The sequence below is a fragment of the Myodes glareolus genome, chromosome 3 (genome assembly GCF_982192425.1).
Source record: "Myodes glareolus chromosome 3, mMyoGla1.1, whole genome shotgun sequence".
NCBI classification, from domain to species: domain Eukaryota; kingdom Metazoa; phylum Chordata; class Mammalia; order Rodentia; family Cricetidae; genus Myodes; species Myodes glareolus.
Genome location: NC_142028.1, coordinates 21,694,447 through 21,713,127, shown reverse-complemented (window position 1 = coordinate 21,713,127; position 18,681 = coordinate 21,694,447). Strand labels below are relative to the sequence as shown.

At 37.5% G+C, this 18,681-nt stretch overlaps 1 protein-coding gene across 1 annotated transcript; it reads left to right on the top strand.

Annotated features, from left to right (window-relative positions):
• The first annotated feature begins 8,044 nt into the window (after nt 1-8,044).
• On the top strand, nt 8,045-15,156 carry Clec1b (C-type lectin domain family 1 member B). Its single transcript, XM_048432318.3, has 6 exons — nt 8,045-8,232; nt 9,510-9,605; nt 10,646-10,771; nt 10,916-11,067; nt 13,039-13,145; nt 14,930-15,156. Exons 1-6 carry the CDS (start codon nt 8,169-8,171, stop codon nt 15,072-15,074), a joined length of 690 nt encoding a protein of 229 aa, XP_048288275.3. The 5' UTR covers nt 8,045-8,168; the 3' UTR covers nt 15,075-15,156.
• Nucleotides 15,157-18,681: the final 3,525 nt, after the last annotated feature.

Below are 18,681 nucleotides of genomic sequence, written 5' to 3'. Positions count from 1 at the left end.
TGGAAGCATGGCAGCACGCAGGCAGACACAGTGTGGAAAAGATAGCGGAGAGATCTACATCCTGATAATCTGGCAGCATGAAGTGAACTATCTTGAGTTTCTGAGACCTCAAAATCTACCCCCTAGTGACACACTTCCTCCAACAAAGCCATGCTTGCTATGACAAGGCCACTCAGTTTAGGGTTTTTTTATTTTTTGTCTACTTATATTCTGCTCTGACATAAGCCAAAGCAGCTTTTTTATTAACCAATGGTAATAAAGACTATTTATAGCATACAAAGGGGAATCTCACATAAAAGTGATAAAAAGCAGGCAGAAGGAGGCAAAGGCACACTTACACTTCTAATTCTTCATGTCTTTTGAGCCTTGAAGACAGCTCACAGTCATTTCCCCCCAGGAGAGTCAAAACTCTTACAGAAAACATGTCTCTTCAGCATAAAAAACCGGAGGTGTTTATAGCTGTGGACATAAACAGTACAGATATAATCAGGTATCTGTGTGGTCACTAGTTTCAAGGATGTCTAAATGGTCACAGAACCTGAAGTCTCTTTAAGCTATCATCCATTTATATTTCTTTTAAAAATTTTGAAATATAACTTGTCTCTACTTTCCCTATCTTAGACATAAAATATCTCAATTTTCTTACCAACAAATTTGGAGTAAGGCCACTGTAAAAATGATTCACCTTGCAACACTAAATATCTTAACAACGGGTCAAGGAAAATAGTCAGCAATAGCAGTGGACTGTGGTGGTTTGAATAAAGTGACCACCATAGGTTCATAGGGAGCGGCACTCTTAAGAGGTGTGGCCTTGTCATAGTAAGCATGGCTTTGTTGGAGGAAGTGTGTCACTAGGGGGTAGATTTTGAGGTCTCAGAAGCTCAAGATAGTTCACTTCATGCTACCTGAGTATCAGGATGTAGAGCTCTCCGCTATCTTTTCCACACTGTGTCTGCCTGCGTGCTGCCATGCTTCCCACCATGACCATAATGGACTAAACCTCTGAAACCATAAGCCAGTTCCGGCAAATGTTTTGCTTTGCAAAATCTGCTTGAGTCATGGTGTTTTTTCACAGCAATAAAACTTGAATATGGCAATTTATGAGGAAAATGATGAAAATTGTATTAGATGACCTAAATGTACCAAATGAAATTAAAAAAAAACAAAAACCTTAAATATCACAGCAACAGGAAGTAAAACTAAGACAGATCCTTGATTGGCTTTGAAGTGTTATGTGCCAGCCTTCAGCTCTTGGCTCTTGGCCCTCTTTGTCTGTTAAACTCATCCTTAGATGAACCCCCCTAGGCCAATGACAAGGGATGAGACATCTCGCCGTTGACCCTGTCCAGCTGTCAATCTCCATGTTGTTTAGAGATATTATAAGACTTCAAACTTAATGTATCAAGAAACAAATGAGTTTCTTCATGTCAGTAAACCAAGAACTCTATGCTCACAGGTCCTCAGTCAAAATATCCATGATTATTTGTCTGGTTAAACTAAGTGTGTTCCAAAATGAAGCAAAGAAACATGAATTTGGAAAGTGGATCTTTAAGGAGGATTTGAATGTTGACGGGGTGAGAAGGAAATAATCTGTCATAGGACTTTGGGTGATTTGAATGTATTATATATTTGTATTAAATTTTTAAATAACAAATTTAATCAGAAAAAATCTGACACAGGGCTGGAAAGATGACCCTGAAATTAAGAGCACTTGCTGGTCATTCAGAGAACTTGGGGTTGTTCCCAAAAGTCTATTTCCAGGAGATTTGACATCCTCTTACAGACTCCACAGATATTTGCACACATGTGTACACATGGAGGGACATACACAAACACACATTAAAACTCTGCCGAAAATCCCCAAGCAACTTAGAATCACTTTCAACATGGCTTCTTTCCTATATATAAATTCAGTGCATAGCATACATAACTAATAGAACACAGCTATAAATATAGCAGTCTATTTGCACTAAAATAAATACTTACTTTGTGTTCTAGGAAGTAATACCCTCTCTGAGCTCTTCAGCAATCACTCCACTCACATATTGAGTCTACAGCAGAGAAAACTGCTGGGGAACAGACTAGAGTAGCTAGTACCCAGAGAGTGTTCACAATAATTCAGAATTATAAAAGGAAAATTAAAGATCAAAGCCAGAGGTACCAAAGACCCAAAGGAAATAGGGAGAACATAAAATCAGAAAGAAGTAAAAATGGCCACAAGGAGGAGACAGAGGTACATAGAGGATGGCATTTAGTTAGAAACCTGATTGCAAACTATCCTATTTTAAATAAAGGATTATCATTGCATACCCACTTAATCAGATCCTGTCTCAAACCTACACACCCTTTTACCTTCTTTATGTAAATTGTCTCATTAATTTTGCTTTCTGTTTTCTTTTTTGTTTGTTTGTTTTAAACAAGATCTCCCTGTGTAGTCTAGACAACCCTCAAACTTACTATCATATTCTTTACAGTAGTGGGATTACAGGCATTCACTACCAAGTTTATCTGATTTTCTTACTAGTAAAATTTGCATACATATAATACCTACAGCAAGGATAATTGATAAGAATCTATAGAAGCAGCCATCACTTTCCCCCCTCCCCTCATCTGAGGTAAATTTGGTGTAATGTAAATAATTCTTAAAATGGAAGAAGCCTATACAGTTTCTGAAATGCTGTGAAACTTGAATAAACTAATCCAAAGAGTTCAGCCAGCTGCATTCTATTACAGTGATTTCTCTTCCTTCAGAGCACTGTGTGTGCAGTTCTGCATATGGTACATTGATGTGTTTGTGTAAGTATGTGTGTGTGTATGTTCACATACATGTGCATACAAGTGAAAGCCAGAAGTTGAAATCTAGTGTCTTCCTCAACAGCTCCCTACCTTAGTTTTTGAGATAAGATCTCTATGAGTTCTGTAGGCCACTGATTGGTCAGGCTAGCTGGCCCATAAGCTCTAGGGATATGCCTATCTCATGTCTGACCTCTTTGTCAGTTACCTGATGCCCATCATAGCTCCTGTTTTTTTCAGTAGGTTTTGGCAATCAAACTTAGGTCCTCATGCTTTAGGAGCAGGTACTTTACCCATTGAGCCAACCTCTCACCCAGCCTCCTTCACAGCATGATATGAGACATTATCTTGCTCTCTGATTTCTCTGCTTGCTTATTTGTGTGATCACCACTTTCCACACACAACTTGTGTATTCCATTGACTATTTGACCCCAGAAAATAGAACAGTGACAGGGACATTCACAGTGATGAATAAATACAGGTTTGGAATAAATACAGTGGATTATTTATCTCTGCCATGTAGGCTTCATTGTGACCTAACACTTTATATCTCAATAAAGTCTGGCACAAAGCTCCACTTAAAACATGCTTGACCATGGACTTTTTCTCAACTATACCATATTTACTCAACTGTCTATATCCTTATCCAGATGTCTTCTTTGTCGGATGATGATTCCTTATTCCTTTCTATTCTTTGTGATTTATACCTTTCCTTGAAATTTTTATCTACACCATTTAACCGACAATTTGCATTGTACTTAGACAGGATTTTTAGGCATATTCCTGGTAACCTTATGGGAAGGCTACAGCCTACTGTGTTTTCTTCATTCTCTCTATTATGTAACCAGGTGCTCTGCCTCAGTTGCCTGATAATTAGCATAAATTCAGCAACTTTTTGATAAAACTCATTTAAATCCACATGTTTAAAATTCCTGAAAATGAAGGAATGAATGTTATTTATGCTTTGTTTCCCATAACAGGAAATCATGTCATTTTCCAAAGATTATCAACATTTCATGTGTGTGCACAAAGTTAAGAAATCAAAGGTAAGCCAGCAGTTTTAATGGGGGAGACTGAAGGAGAAGGGCAGGGATTGGAGCTGGGGATGGTGGCCGATGGGAATGCACTGGTGAAAGGCCTTTACCTTTGCAGTGAAAGTACTTGATAATCAGCCACGAAATACTGTTTTCATCTGGAGGCAACATCCACAGTGGTCAATGCCTCATAATTTGTTGTCTTTCTGTTTTTCACAGCTCCATGCTGCTACTGTATCTTGGTCAGTCTTAGCGTCAAGGTTGCTCCCACTGTCTTCCTTTTTGATTTACACCTTGTCACCCAGATTCTGTGATCCATTACCGTTTCTTCTTCCATAAACATGGGTGATATATCTGGACAACACTAAAACTTGAAAGACATTTTAATGAGCTAAAAACAATATGAAACCTGAGGAGATGCTGCCACTTTTTAAGTAAAATCATAGAAAATTTCCAAATTCTTTTTTTAAAAAAGTTCATGTGTATAAACATGAAGATGCGACCTGGAAGTGTTCTCAGTGGCTAGAGTGCCAGTCTGCTACTTACAAGGCTCTCTGATTGGATACCCTTCACTATGATAGAGGGAGAGAGACAGACAGAGAGAGACAGAGAGACAGGGAGAGGGAAAAGAGAGAAGAAGAGAAGAAATTAAATGAAAAATTATAACTATGTGTGAATAATGGACAAGAGTGTGAACTGCTGTGTAGTAGGTTTGAAGAAGACATTATCAATGTCAAAAAAAGGTCGTAAAATTGCAAGACTATGTGCCTGAGGGTCAGCATCACATTGTCTACCATGAATTGCTAAGCACTCACTTCTTGTAGATAATCAGTATGGTTTAGATACATGAGTAAAATAAATAAACACAGTTCACAATACAGTGCTTCTTAGATTCTGCAAATGGGTGAACTTTTATTCCTAAGTAGAATTTCATCAGGAAATGTTGAAGGAAGGGTTTTGTCTTCTGTTGCTTTATTTTTGTTACTGTTTCTTTTTTTTTCAGGTTTTCAGTGGGCAACTGCTTTTTTTTAATGATCTTTTTTTGAGCTCTACATTTTTCTCTGCTCCCCTTTTTACCTCTCACCTCACCTTCAACCCTCCCCCAAGGTCCCCATGCTCCCAATTTACTCAAGAGATCTTGTCTTTTTCTACTTCCCTTGTAGATTAGATCTAAGTATGTCTTTCTTAGAGTTTTCATTGTTGTCTAAGTTCTCTGGGATTGTGAGTTGTGGGCTGGTTTTTTTTTGTTTTATGTTTAAAAACCACTTATGAATGAGTACATGTAATAATTGTCCTTCTGTGTCTCGGTTACCTCATTCAAAATGATGTTTTCTAGCTCTTTCCATTTTTCCTGCAAAATTCAAGATGTTGTTATTTTTTCTGCTGTGTAGTACTTCATTGTGTAAATGTACCACATTTTCCTTATCCATTCTTTGGTCGAGGGACATTTAGGTTGTTTCCAGGTTATGATAAACAATGCTGCTATGAACATAGTTGAGCACATGTCCTTGTGGCACGATTGTGTTACTGTTTTGTGAATGAAGAAAAGAGGAGGTAAGTGGAGATAAGAAATATCAGCAGAGTAGTTGATACTGTAGTGTGATTAAGAAATATCTATCCAAACTCTGAATTTTGTGAAAGAAAAAGAAGAAAAAATTGGTTTATCACTTTTTCTCTGCACTTCTTTCATTTTTTCTTATAAATCTTAGCTTATGTTCATATAAGAGAGTAAAATTAAGTCTAAATGTCTTTGGAAATTTTTTTGACCCCTGAGTTCTCCATATTTGTGTTGTATGCTCATAACACAAAGAGCTATGCTTGGAGGAAGGAGGACAGAATACACATAGAGGCAGGTAATTATTTAGTGGACTATAGATCTAAAGAGAAGAAGGTTGTGGCTGGAGTAAATGAGGAACCAAACAGAATTGACAAATTACAAGGTGAAAGCAGAAAAAAAAATCAATAGAAATGCCTTAACCCTGGTTACAGGAAAGGGTATCATCCTACGGTCTGAGGTTCAGGATTACCTACTCCAGATGTGTCTTCTTCTGATGCTAAATATATAGTTCCATGAACTAATGAACCTGAAATGTGAAGTAAGCCTGGCCCCCTGTTGTTTTATAGGAATAAATAGGACTCTAGCTCTCCAAGACTCAAGAGAATCTGGAAACTTCTTTAAGCAAGCTAATTATTATGTTTAATTACATAAGGCTTATATTAATTAATAAATAACTGTGTACCATAATTGTCTGTGTCCTTGGAGTTCACAGTTGCACATTCAATTTTATTTACCTGATTAAATTTTTCAAAGGGATTAATTTCATTTCTAAGAAAATGTGTTTCAAAGGGGGCCTGCTTGTTCTTCCCAGCCAACTGTCTAGCTTAGTCCTGAAATAATCACACAGAAATTGTATTTATTTAAACACTGCTTGGTCCATTAGCTCTAGCCTCTTACTGGCTAACGTTCACATCTTGATTTAACCCATTTCTATTAATCTGTATATCACCACGTGTCAGTGGCTTACCAGCAAAGATTCAGCATGTCTGACTCCGGCGGCGACTTCATCATGTCTCTCTGACTCTGCTTTTTTTCCTCCCAGAATTCAGTTCTGTCTTCTCCGTCTGTAAGTTCTGCCCTATCAGGCCAAGGCAGTTTCTTTATTCATTAACCAATACAAGCAACACACAGAGGGGACTCCCACAAAAAAAATGGAGTGAAACTTTACTGAAAAGAGTGTCTTTAGAACCATAAGCTCTGTTCACGCTTTTTTCTTCATTAAGTTGAAATTATTCATCCAATTGCGTTGTTTCTGTATATAATTAAGTAAAAACAATGAAATAAGGCAGTAGGGGAAGAAAACATCCTTGAACTCAGTTTGTAATAGATATGAGAAAAGGAAGGAAGAGTTCAAATTGATCTGCTACTTTTCTGGAAGACTGAATTATCTATCACCTTCTGCTGGGAAGAGGAAGAATCTTTGGATGAGGTAGAAACTGTACAACCAGCAACAGCGACAGGTGAGCAATTTGCTGGCTTTGTGAAATCATTTGAGGAGTGTGGGAAAATGTATTTCAAAATACAATACCTTTTCAGTAAATAGACAACAAATTCAGAATGACATGGTTAGCAAGGAGGAAAGGAATAAAACCATATAAAAGACATCAAAGGGAGCCTGGGCAATTAAACACCTGCCAGAAGGTCCTGCGTGATTTCTATGCAGAAATGTAAGGCTGGATTCTCTTAATAAGGCAGAAGGGTAGTGATGTGATCACTTCTAAGACAAATGTCAAGTGCCAGGGGTTTTGAAAGCAGGATGCTTTACTGTTACCTGCCATAAGATCACAAAAGTACTATCTTAATGTTAAAACGGGCAACACTCACACCAATAGTCCTACAATAACCACCTTGGCTAGCTCTGTAACTTGCTTCTGTGGCCGTTGTCAGTATAAGCCAATATAATTCTTTAAAGCCCATTTCTTTAGAGCTGAGTGATGGAATGTTTATCACATTGTGATTGAAAGAGATTTAGGAAAGCAGCCCCCTTTTGCATAAAGTTCTTTTGCTGAGCAAAATCACGCTCAAAATCAAATATCATTGAAATTTAGATCAAATCTAAGAAATTCATTTTGAAGTGAAATATTATCTAAGGAAAATATATTGTCACAAATTATTTAATTATTGGGTTTTTTTTCTTCAGTGCCTAGCACTAAGCAATCTTAGGTTTATCCCATGTGGAATCTTCAATTTTTTAAAAAAAATAAACTGATTATATTAGACGCTAAAATCTGAGTGAATTCTTGGTCATAATGAGGAGTGGTTCCTTTTAATGTGGGATTATAAGCATTAATTTTTAATATCAGATCTAATAATTCTATATTAGATTTGATGTCACAGTATGATGTGCTGTATAGCCACAGTTATTTTTAACCCATGGGTTTTTATAAGGAATCAGTTCACTTAAGTGACATTGTTTGAACTTTCCTAAGGTTAAGATGAAGTGTGAACTTTTTTGTTCTTTAACAGGATACTCATGGTGGAACATCCCTTCACTCAGAATTGAAGATAAGAAAGCAGGAAATGAGCCCCATATCTACCCTTTCACCACAAGTTATTATTATTTTTGTTTTTAGGTTCAAGTCCACGTATCTCAAAAGTCCATGAAAGGGCTTCCTGGAAAACAAGGCAAAACAAAACAAAACCCAATTGTCCCCATGCACATGACTCTGCACCACTAGGAGAGGGGAACCCACTCTGGCACTCACTGAAATGATAAGAGTGGACACTGGGCAAGTTTTACAAAGTCATTGAACTCTGAGCTCATTTGCAGTTCAAGGGGAGCCATGCAGGATGAAGACGGATATATCACTTTAAACATTAAGCCCCGAAAGCCAACTCTCACCTCAGGTAAGAAGGCTCATTCAGCAATGTGGACATTAGTAGGTCAGTACTACCTTCCCCTCCTCTTTCCTAGTGACAGAGGGCTTAATTTTATTTGGGTTTTCCTGAATGATATTCTGTCTCTGTAGCAAATAAGTGGGGCCTACAGAGGCTTTTGCAGACATTGTTAGAATACAGGCAGCAAGGACAGAAGAAGCGATGTTATCCTAAGATTATTAGTATGTAATGCTGGGGCTTAGCAGCTAGTGGGACAAAGGGAAGGACAGTTTGAATACTCAGATGCCTGACAAATACCTTCACATTTTAAATTTCATTGTCATTCATATGATAGGAATTGGGCACGAGTGAGTAGTGACTGAACACACTTAGAAAAAAATGAGTTTTTTTTCAAAAAATATTTTGGCGGGAAGGACTTTTTAATCAGAACTTTTAAAATTTTTCTTCTCTTTAAAATGATATAAAGTCATTTGGTCATAATTTTATTTATGCAAACTTTTTATAAATAAGAATTTATGCAAAATGCAAAATAAAATATTTTTAACTTTTTAAAAAAAAACTCAAATTTCTGAACAACAGGTGATCCAGTTCTCCACTAGTCTCTTCACATTGTTTATGTGAATGAGGATGCAGAGAATGGAGAGAGAGAGAAATACATGTGGCCCAGGAAATTATATTTTAGCATATACAGAGAATAGTCTATGGGGAACAGAGATGGATGAATGATTCAAAGTAGGCCATTCTTTTGAGGATGGACACCAAGGGAATGCAGGCAAAATATCTACCAATATTGTTTTTGTTGTTACTTTAATTATATGTGTGTGAATGTGTGTCTGGGTGTGAATATGTGTATATGTCTGCACTTGAGAGCTCATGCTTTGTGCATGTGTCAGTGTGCGTGTTAGCAGGTATACATGTGCCCTATGGAGATCAGTGGGCAATTTTCAGAAGTAGGTTCTTTCCTTCCACCCTGCATCTTAGGAATTAAGCCCAGTCTGTCAGGCATATGTGGTGATCAGTACTTTACCTGCTAAGCCTTCTCACTAGCCCAAGTTCAGTTGGGTTTTGAGACATGGTCTCATGTAACCTAGACTTGCATTGAATTTGTTATGTAGCAAAAGATGGCTTTGAACTCCTGATCCTTCTGCCTCCATGATCAAGTATGGGTCTATAAGTTTGCTCTCTTGGTCATAGCTTGCAATGCTGGTTATGATAGATGAAAAATCCCGAGAAGCGCAAGGTAGCCTGACTGTCTTTTCTTTCGCATCTTTATTGTGCTCCCGCAGATGACTCTGCTTCTTCTTGGTGGCGTGTGATGAGTTTAATTCTGCTGATCTCATCCATGGGGCTGGTTTTTGGGCTCGTGACTCTGGGCATCATGTGTAAGTATTGGCTCATTTCCAGGGCTTAGATCTGAGGAAAGCAATACCCAGGAGTTTCTGGCATATTCTACTAAGCTTCCTAATTGTCTCATCTGTTTGTTACCTACTCCATTTGTACTGCATGTAACTGTGGATATAACCCCAGGAAAGGAAAACCCAGAAGGGAGCGCTCCTTTTAATTTTTTTATTAGTTAAAATCTTTCAGAATGCATTTGAGACACTCAGTATGGATTAAAGCTGTCTTTCTTTCTTCTTCTCTGCCTTGTTTAATCTAAGGCAAAGGCAATCCAGAACTTTACTCATTTCATCAATAAAGCTTTGTCTTCCTGTGTGAAATCTTGTTTGCTCTATGCTCTGTACATAAAATCTGTCCATCTTCTTATTTACTGAAACACTGGTTTTCTATTCATGAATCATAAGACTTTATGAGTCAAGCCATAATATATGCTGCTAACTCATTTATTTTCTTGTTTTTAATAGATTTTAGAAAACTTTTTTCATTATATTTTATTTAAATGGATATAAAATAATTTTAAACACCATAATAATATGTATTCTTTTTTCATGTTCTATTAAGTTAATTAAAATTTTAAATCATTTTTATAAAAACTTAAAATAAGAAACAACACAGCTAAATTAAGCAGACTGAAAGTCTATGCATTTCAATAACTTCCACACAGTTAGAACAGCCATCTGCCCACACATTCCTCAATGGATTAATTCATTATTATATGCAGAACAGAATGCAAACGTAAGGCTTCTCTTATTTCTGTGAAGCCCACTTAGGAATTATCAGAACAACTGCCTTAGTCACGTGTTTTCACCTCAGAACTTTCTCATCCTCAGTTAATTCACATGCTCTTTCATGCAGCCCTTGCTTGGTTCTTCATATTTCATTTTTCACTATTCATTGATTTTTGTGTATCTGGTGATCTTTTCAACTACTGGCAGGCTTATAGACGTGAAACTTCACCGATGAATCCTGCCATCATCTTTCGACCTTGAGACCCAGGGGTAATATATCTCTTTTCTACATCTAGCGGTCACACAGCATAAGTACCTGCTAGCTGACAAGGAAAGTCTCTCGGCCACTCTGCAACAACTGGCCAAGAAAGTCTGCCAAGAGTTGATTAAACAAACAGAGCTCAAGACACAGAACACATTCGGTAAGTCTGGCTTGGAAATGTCATCTCTCCAAGCCCTGTGCGTCTGTCATGGTAACAGGAGGGAGGCCAACCAGAGCAGAAACGCTGCACCTGGGAAAAGCTTCTGCCAAATTCTGACAGTCCCAAACTCGGTCTCCCCTTCAGAACACAAGTGCAGTCCCTGTGCCACAAATTGGAGATACCATGGAGACAGTTGCTATGGGTTCTTTAAACGTAACCTAACGTGGGATGAGAGCAAGCAGTATTGTACCGAACAGAATGCGAGGCTTGTGAAGGCTGCCAGCCAGAAGACTTTGGTAAGGAGGGTCCTATGTCGAACATTTGGGACTTGAAGGAGACAGCTCTCAAAGGAAGCAATGAATCTGTTTGTTTGTTTGTATTTCTTTTTTATTGTGTTTCTTAATGGCTTGGAGTTGATGCTCTTCTGAGAAGTCTAGGAAGCTTGACAACAAATATAGAGCTTAAACATTCAATCCAGTCATATTCCAAAATATCACTGGAGCGTTTCATTAAGATTGGATTGTGTGTGCCTTTATAACAGCAGAAGTGGACAGTGGGTAAGGCAAGACGAGTCAGAAGAGATGCTCCCACCACACTGATTCCAATCTGCATGAGTTTCTGCCCCATGCTTTAAGCCCAGGTTCAAAGAACTTAAAATTTAAGCAGGGCAGTGGTATGCATGCTGTTAACCCCAACACCCAGGGAAGCAGAGGCAGGTGGATCTCTGAGTTCAAGGCCAGCCTGGTCTACAGAATGAGTTCCAGAACAGACAGAGCTACACAGAGAAACCCTATCTCAAAAACCAAAACCAAAACCAAATTAAAAAAAATAAGTTTACTAAATAAATTTACTCAGTCAAAACAGGTGAGTTCTAGCATGCCAACTCCATTATAAAAGGATTAACTGGAGACGTGAAACTTATCACGACTCTTGATTTACTACAGACCAGTACCACTTGAAAACCTGTAACATAACAAAGAAGTAATATCACTTTTTGAGAAAAAGTTAGGGTTAAATATTGGTGAAAAAAATTTTCACATCAAGTCCAAAGGAGAGATATCTTGGGCACTGTAGATTTATGTTTATACGGATATGTTTTAAAGAAAAGATCAGCAATTGATATATTAATGGAAAGGTGGTGGGTGGCTCACACTTTAGGAAAGTTAGACTCACAAGTGACTCCTATGGAGTGTTATTCTGAGTGTAACATGTCTTTTCAGACATTCAAACCATTTGTTGTTGTTGTTATTACTTTTCAAGAGTGGATTCTTGTCTCCTATTCTGGGATGTACAAGGGCATAATGAACACTTGGTTGCCTTTTGTTTTTATTTCTAAGAGACTGATTGTCCATTCATTTAATCGTCAACCCATGTGTACTGGAACCACTCCAGGACCTAATACAGTAAAATCAAAACCACAAACTTTTTTTTTTTTTAAAAAAAAGAGTAGTTAGGCAGCCTTTAATTCTAACACTTGAAAGGCAGATACAGGCAGATCTCTGAGTTTGAGGCCAGCCTGGTCTTCAGGGTGAATTCCAGGACAGCCAAAGATGTTCCACAGAAAAACCTTGTCTCAAAAAAAAAAAAAAGCCAGAACAAACTAACTAACAAAAATCAAGTTATAACCAGGCAGGAAAAGGTAAATCAGAGCCAGATGTGGTGGTGCATGCTTATGTAGTCATAACTGAGGCTAAGACCACATGTTTGGAGCCAGCCTGACCTACACAGTTAGAATCTATCTAAAAGGAGAAAGAAAGCATAGGAAAATGAAAACTTGGAAAGGTAAATGCATGTTGTTTACTAATTCCTTTAAGAAACACATGTATAGTTCTCTTTATCCATTCAACTAAAACAAATTAATATTTCCATGTATAAGATAATCAATAAAATCCAAGAACTTAATTTCAGGAAATGCAAAGCTTCTCAAGAGCACGTTGCTTCCTGCCATCTGTAGTTGTTGCATTCACCCCGACTTGAATCATGTCTCCCTGGGCTCCAATCTTGAATTGATAGGAAATAGAAAAAGAAATTATAAAAGCCTAAAAAGACTAGAAAAATAGCTGTTTAATACAATTTCTCATTGCTCTATAAATGTTTTAATACCTCAAAATAAATTAGCAAAATCCTAGACATGAAATATATCCCATTAGTATCAACATAGCGGCATAATTCCAGATGTTTGCTAGAGGCTTCTCTCATGAAGTTGTGCTGCTGCCAGTGGTAGTGCTGTGCAGACACTTACCATAGTATGGATTTGTTTGCAATAGGAATACATCACAAGCAGAATTTCTTCGGCCCGTTGGATTGGATTATCACGCCAGAACTCTGATAAGGACTGGATGTGGGAAGATAGCTCAATTTTTCCCAAGAATATGTAAGTCCCTAGAAACTCAGCTAGAAGGCATTGCACAAACTTTTGAGTCCCATATTTCTTGTTGAATACAAGTTTCCTGACTACCCCACTGCAGGTTGTAGCTGCCAATCATATGTGACTAATCTCTTTCTCTCTCCCTCCCTTTGTGTGTGTGTGTTTGTATGTGTGTAAATTGGTTGGTTTTTTTGTGCTTTGAGAATAAATTTATCCTTTTCATTATTTTATGATTGGAATATTTACATTAAGGATATTTTCACTATCTTTTTGTCCTTTGGTTCTCCACAAATCATGTATATTGTAGATCACAAGGCAATTCTAATGTCATACAATGAAGCTTCACCCTTCTAATGGCATTGTAGGTGAATGACCTCATTTCATTAAGAGATGTGTTATTCAATATGGCTCTGTCTCTTCTTAACTTTTTAAAATTTAAAATTTATTGTGTGTGTGTGTGTGTGTGTGTGTGTGTGTGTGTGTGTGAGAGAGAGAGAGAGAGAGAGAGAGAGAGAGGATAGAGAATTTAAATAGCACAATGTATGTGAATGTAGGACACAGGACAACTTTAGGAAGTTTGTTTTCTCCTTCCACCATGTAGGTCCTGAAAATCAAATATAGGTCAGCAGACTTGCGAGTAAGCATCTTGCTGGCTCTCAATATGGCCCTCTAATCACTAATTTCAACATCTTTTGTTTATTTTGAACAACACTATATTATCTCTGTCTAGAACTTATGATCAAAGCTTGTACAATTCTATCATTATGAAAATAAACAGTTAAGCCAACATATATTTATGATTTTCCTTGCAGGAATTCCAGAACACACAAATACATACAAACTGCCTGCAAGCCTTAGGCTTCATCGCTTGTTGCTTACTTGCTCACAATATTGCTCACAATATTGCAGCAATATTGGTGTTCTCTCTAAATTCTCAAGGAGCCAAATTCCCCTTTCCCTCCTCAATTCCATGACCAAGTCATCTTTGTTTTTCAAGGCTATTCGAAGGTCACTTTCTCAGTGAGATCAACTCTAATGGCTTACACTAAATCCTGCTCCTTTTGGCACATACCTGCCCTGTTTTCTCTTTACTGTTTTATTGCCTCATGGCTCTCACTACTTTATGACATTTTCCTATCTGCTTATCTCTGGGCATCTTACCCATTTCTCCTCATTGGACTTTGAGTTTTTAAAAAGAAGAGACCTGTCTTTTCTCCTCCTTAATCACTGAACCATTTCGACAACTCATTGGTTGGTGTCCATAGGTGTCTTCCAAGTAAATTAACCATACTTCCCTTGTCTCTCATTGTAAGCAATGATTTGGGGAATAGAGACAAACTTTCAGACAATTACCAGGTGTTGTTAGTTCTCAGCTCTACAGTACTTAACCCAACTTACTTCTTGAGGATTTCCGCATGTTGTGCAGCTAGCTGCTGTCTCTATAAGAACATCCCATTTCCTCTCTGCTCATTTAAAAATCTAATCTTATTTCAATACTGCCCCAAAGTAAATTGTAGATAAAGCTTTGCTTGGCCTGTCAGAACGTGATGTGCCTCCTCCTCTGGGCTGTCCTTGTACTTATATTGACTTTCTCCTGGCTTACACTGTACTAAGTCATTACTGAACTTTTCAAGTATGCAATGGACAAAGGGTTTCTCAAAGATACAAATGATGTTTGTATCTTTACCCACCTCAAGCTTCTAGTTTGATCAGCAAAACGTGCATGTTCCTTGCTTTCTTAAGTACTCATCATTTTTTTTTAAAGTGCACTCTTCCTTTCTCATTTACAGGATTGATCTTTCTGGGAATACAAGAGAAAACATGAACTGTGCTTATCTTTATAAGGGAAAAATCCATCCAGCTTCCTGTGAGGACAGACACTTTTTAATGTGTGAGAGGAAGGCTGGCTTGACAAGAGTGGACCAACTGCTTTAATGAAGAAGAATGAACAGGATGTCAGATAAGTGGTTGGCCATGAAATAAAAAATCTGGGTGAAAGAATTCCCCAGGCATAAAACTGTTTATTTTGTTTTTTTATATCATCATTATACCACATATCTGGTCCTTTCTCTGCACACCAAAAAACATCAAGTGAGCAGAGCCAGTGCTTTTCAGTATTTCACATTCTATTAACTTTCTTTTTTCCCTTCCATCCCTAATTTTCTTAACATCCTGTATGTAATCCACTGCATCTTCAAATATACACATATAAAATTAAATTTACATGTGTAAAATATTATAGTTAAAAAACATGTCATGGGATAGTAGAAATAATGCAGCTTGAATCTTTACAATAGTTTAAATGGTATGGTATGACCCCTTAGCCAAAGAACAACCATGAAGAAATTCAGCTATCATCTATCTATCTTTCTATCTATCTATCTATCTATCTATCTATCTATCTATCTATCTATCTATCTATCTATCTATTCATCTATCTATCTATCTATCTATTCACCTATCTATCTATCTACCTATCTATTCATCTATCTATCTATCTATCTATCTATCTATCTATCTATCTATCTATCTATTTATCTACCTATCTATTTCTTTATTTTTGAGACTTACTTTGGAGCCTTATCTGTCCTGAAACTAACTTTGTAGATCAGGTGCCTTCCTTTGTATTTCTAATTCTGTGGTTAAAGGGATGTGCCTAGCTAATGAGGCAATTTTGCATTTTCTTTAACTTTCATTTTCTCATACTTAAAATAGGTTGGTTTGGGAGCTGGAGGATAAACCTGAGTGAGTGTGTGTGTGTGTGTGTGTGTGTGTGTGTGTATAAATGCTAAAATCAATTTAAATGATACGATATTGCCTATCTTACATATTTCATCAAAAATAAATGTCAGAGTTTTATATCTATACAATGGCCATACAATTTAAATTATCTGCACAATTTATATACTTACAAGAAATTTTCAGACTTCTGATACCAGGAACTCCATGAATATGGTCCCCATGACTTGGTTGTTCAAGCATGTCCCTGACTCAAGGTAGTCATCCTAGGAGTCAAAAGTTCACTCTCCCCAGTTCACATCTCTTTTCTCTCAATAGTGGTCACCTTCTTTATAACACAAGGAAGCTGGATTTGAAGGAGACCTCATGGGGTTTGTAAAACCAATAAATATTTATTGACAAAACAGTGTACAGAAGGCAGAAGAAGAAACAGAAGTGTTTTATCTGGTTCTTTCCTGATGGTTCTATGTTTGGTGTTTGCTGAATAACTCAGAAGTATTTATAGGGCCTGTGAGGAAGCACCTCTAACAGGATAAGAGGCAGAAGTCTTGCTTTCTCCCCCACAGCTTCCTTTGTTTAAGTAATGACAAAATAGGATCATGAATACAGTTCATCTCAGCTAAGGTCTCTGTGAAAGCTGAACATGCACAGAAGGCCGAGGAGACAAGGAAGTCTGTTTTAACACACATTCCTGTGACCCTATTGTAAGCTGTCAGCTCCTAGTACCTTTCAATAAATGTTACCTTAACACGTACTCCCTGTGTGGTTTGGGACAAATGACTTAGTCTCTTTAACACTGTTCCCTAGTCTATATAGTGAGCAGTTACCTTATCCAGAAGAGAATTGCGGTGATCTTTGATGTAATTATATAAAATATTGATCAGAGCATCAAGCATACAATACTCAAAAAATACGTGTTAGTTTCACATTTCTACACCAACCAGCAAATTCTTCATTTATTTTTGACTCTGCATAAGGAAATAGAGTTCTGAGCTACAGAAAAACAACAGAATTTCTTTGACCTCTTGATAACAAATGCCAAGCTCTTGGCCTTGCAAGATGAAAAGTCTTGGCTTTTTCTCCTTTTCTCTGTAGCTGGGGATTCAGGACTGAGTTTCTTGATTATAACTGTCCATTTACAGAAACTAAATGGAAACTAATAATTCAGAAACTATCCAAACATTAACCCTGTGTCTAGACTTTAGTGTTTTTCATCTCTTAGCATGGGAAAAGACATATTTATTTATTACTACATCACATGCAGGTTTAGAGGGAACATGTTTAATGCCCTGCTAACCATACACAGAAGGTGAAGCCAACCACACTTTACCAACAAGACCTCTTCTTCCTTATTAGTTATGTCTGAACCATATTGTGAAATGAGAACAGCTCATATTTGACAATCAGAGCATTCCATCATTCCATTTCAAATACTCAGCATAAAGCTCACTAAATAGATGGACTTCTCTGTACCCTAAGTTGCAGCCAACTTACCCCTCCTGACTCATAGAGCTGTAGCGAGGAAGGAATTCCTGTGATAGGACTTTAAAATGTCTGTTCAGAATGCAAAGAATAACAAACAATAAATATTATCTGAAACAAACAAGCGGCCAAGAATGGCAGCTCTACATGTAGCATATGGATCGTTTGTTGGGAGAAACCAATGAATTGTAGCAATTTGCCAGGAATGGAATGTCCTGGGAAATACTGGATCTATCCAAGCTTGGGCTTCAGTGCTGATAAAATGAGAAGAGAAACTAGAAATGAGCAGCAGTTAATGGAGCTCTGGGTTCCGGAGTTGGTTGTGATCTTATTTGTTGTTGTGCTTCTTCCTCTTTTCTCCTCCTGGTAGAATTTAGCATATGTAAAGGTTTGTCTGAAGTTCAGTCATTCTGTTTTCAGAAGAGGAACTGCACAGAAAATGTCGGCAGAATATGCTGAATGCTTTTTGTTTGTCCTTAACAACCCCAGCTACCCATTGTGTCTCAGTAAGCAAAATACAAGTAAATAGAATTTATTTTCTGGATAAATTCAGTTTCTGAGAGACATGGAGGCATGGTCAGATGTATAATTCAGACTCACTACACGTTTTGGTTTAGTAAGCTTTGCATCCCAGACCCTAGTTCTAGTGAGGCAGACCATAAAGTCCCAGTGTGCATTCTTCTTTGTGCTTTAGGCCACGGTTGACATCAGTTCTACAATGTGTGTTTTATTACCCTGCCTTTGGCTTTATTATTAACCTTTCCCCAAACTGTAGTCTTATGTTTGAGTTCCCTTACATTACCTCTTGAGTGTGCCATTTGTGATGAAGAACAATTGATCTACTGAGACTCCAAAATAAAAAAGAACATGCAGTTTTGCAAGTTGTACAGACTATAAATTACTGAGAAGTGACCTTTGGACGTAAGGACAAGAGGCCTAGAGATAAATGATGTTTAAGAGATCAAATTTCTCAGTACCAATGCTGTAGTCAGAGGATGTGATGAAAATGGTTATCTGTCCAGTAAATAACTGATTCTTCCTCCAAGAGTAAAGTTATCTCTAGATGCTGCTGCCCAAGCAAACTCAATCTTCATGATCAATGTGGAAATGCAATGGATAGGGGTGCTGTGATTCATATCACTTCTAGGTCATTCCTTTCAAGATACAAGTGTGGGTTTGTCACCTTCTCTTTCCCTTCCACACGGCTCCAACATTCAAGAATATGGAAATAACCTAGGCCTCTTCAGGGAGAGAGCTCTGTCAACCACGATCCCTGGGAACAAACTACGAGGAAGATCTAAATAATCACAGTGTTGACTGG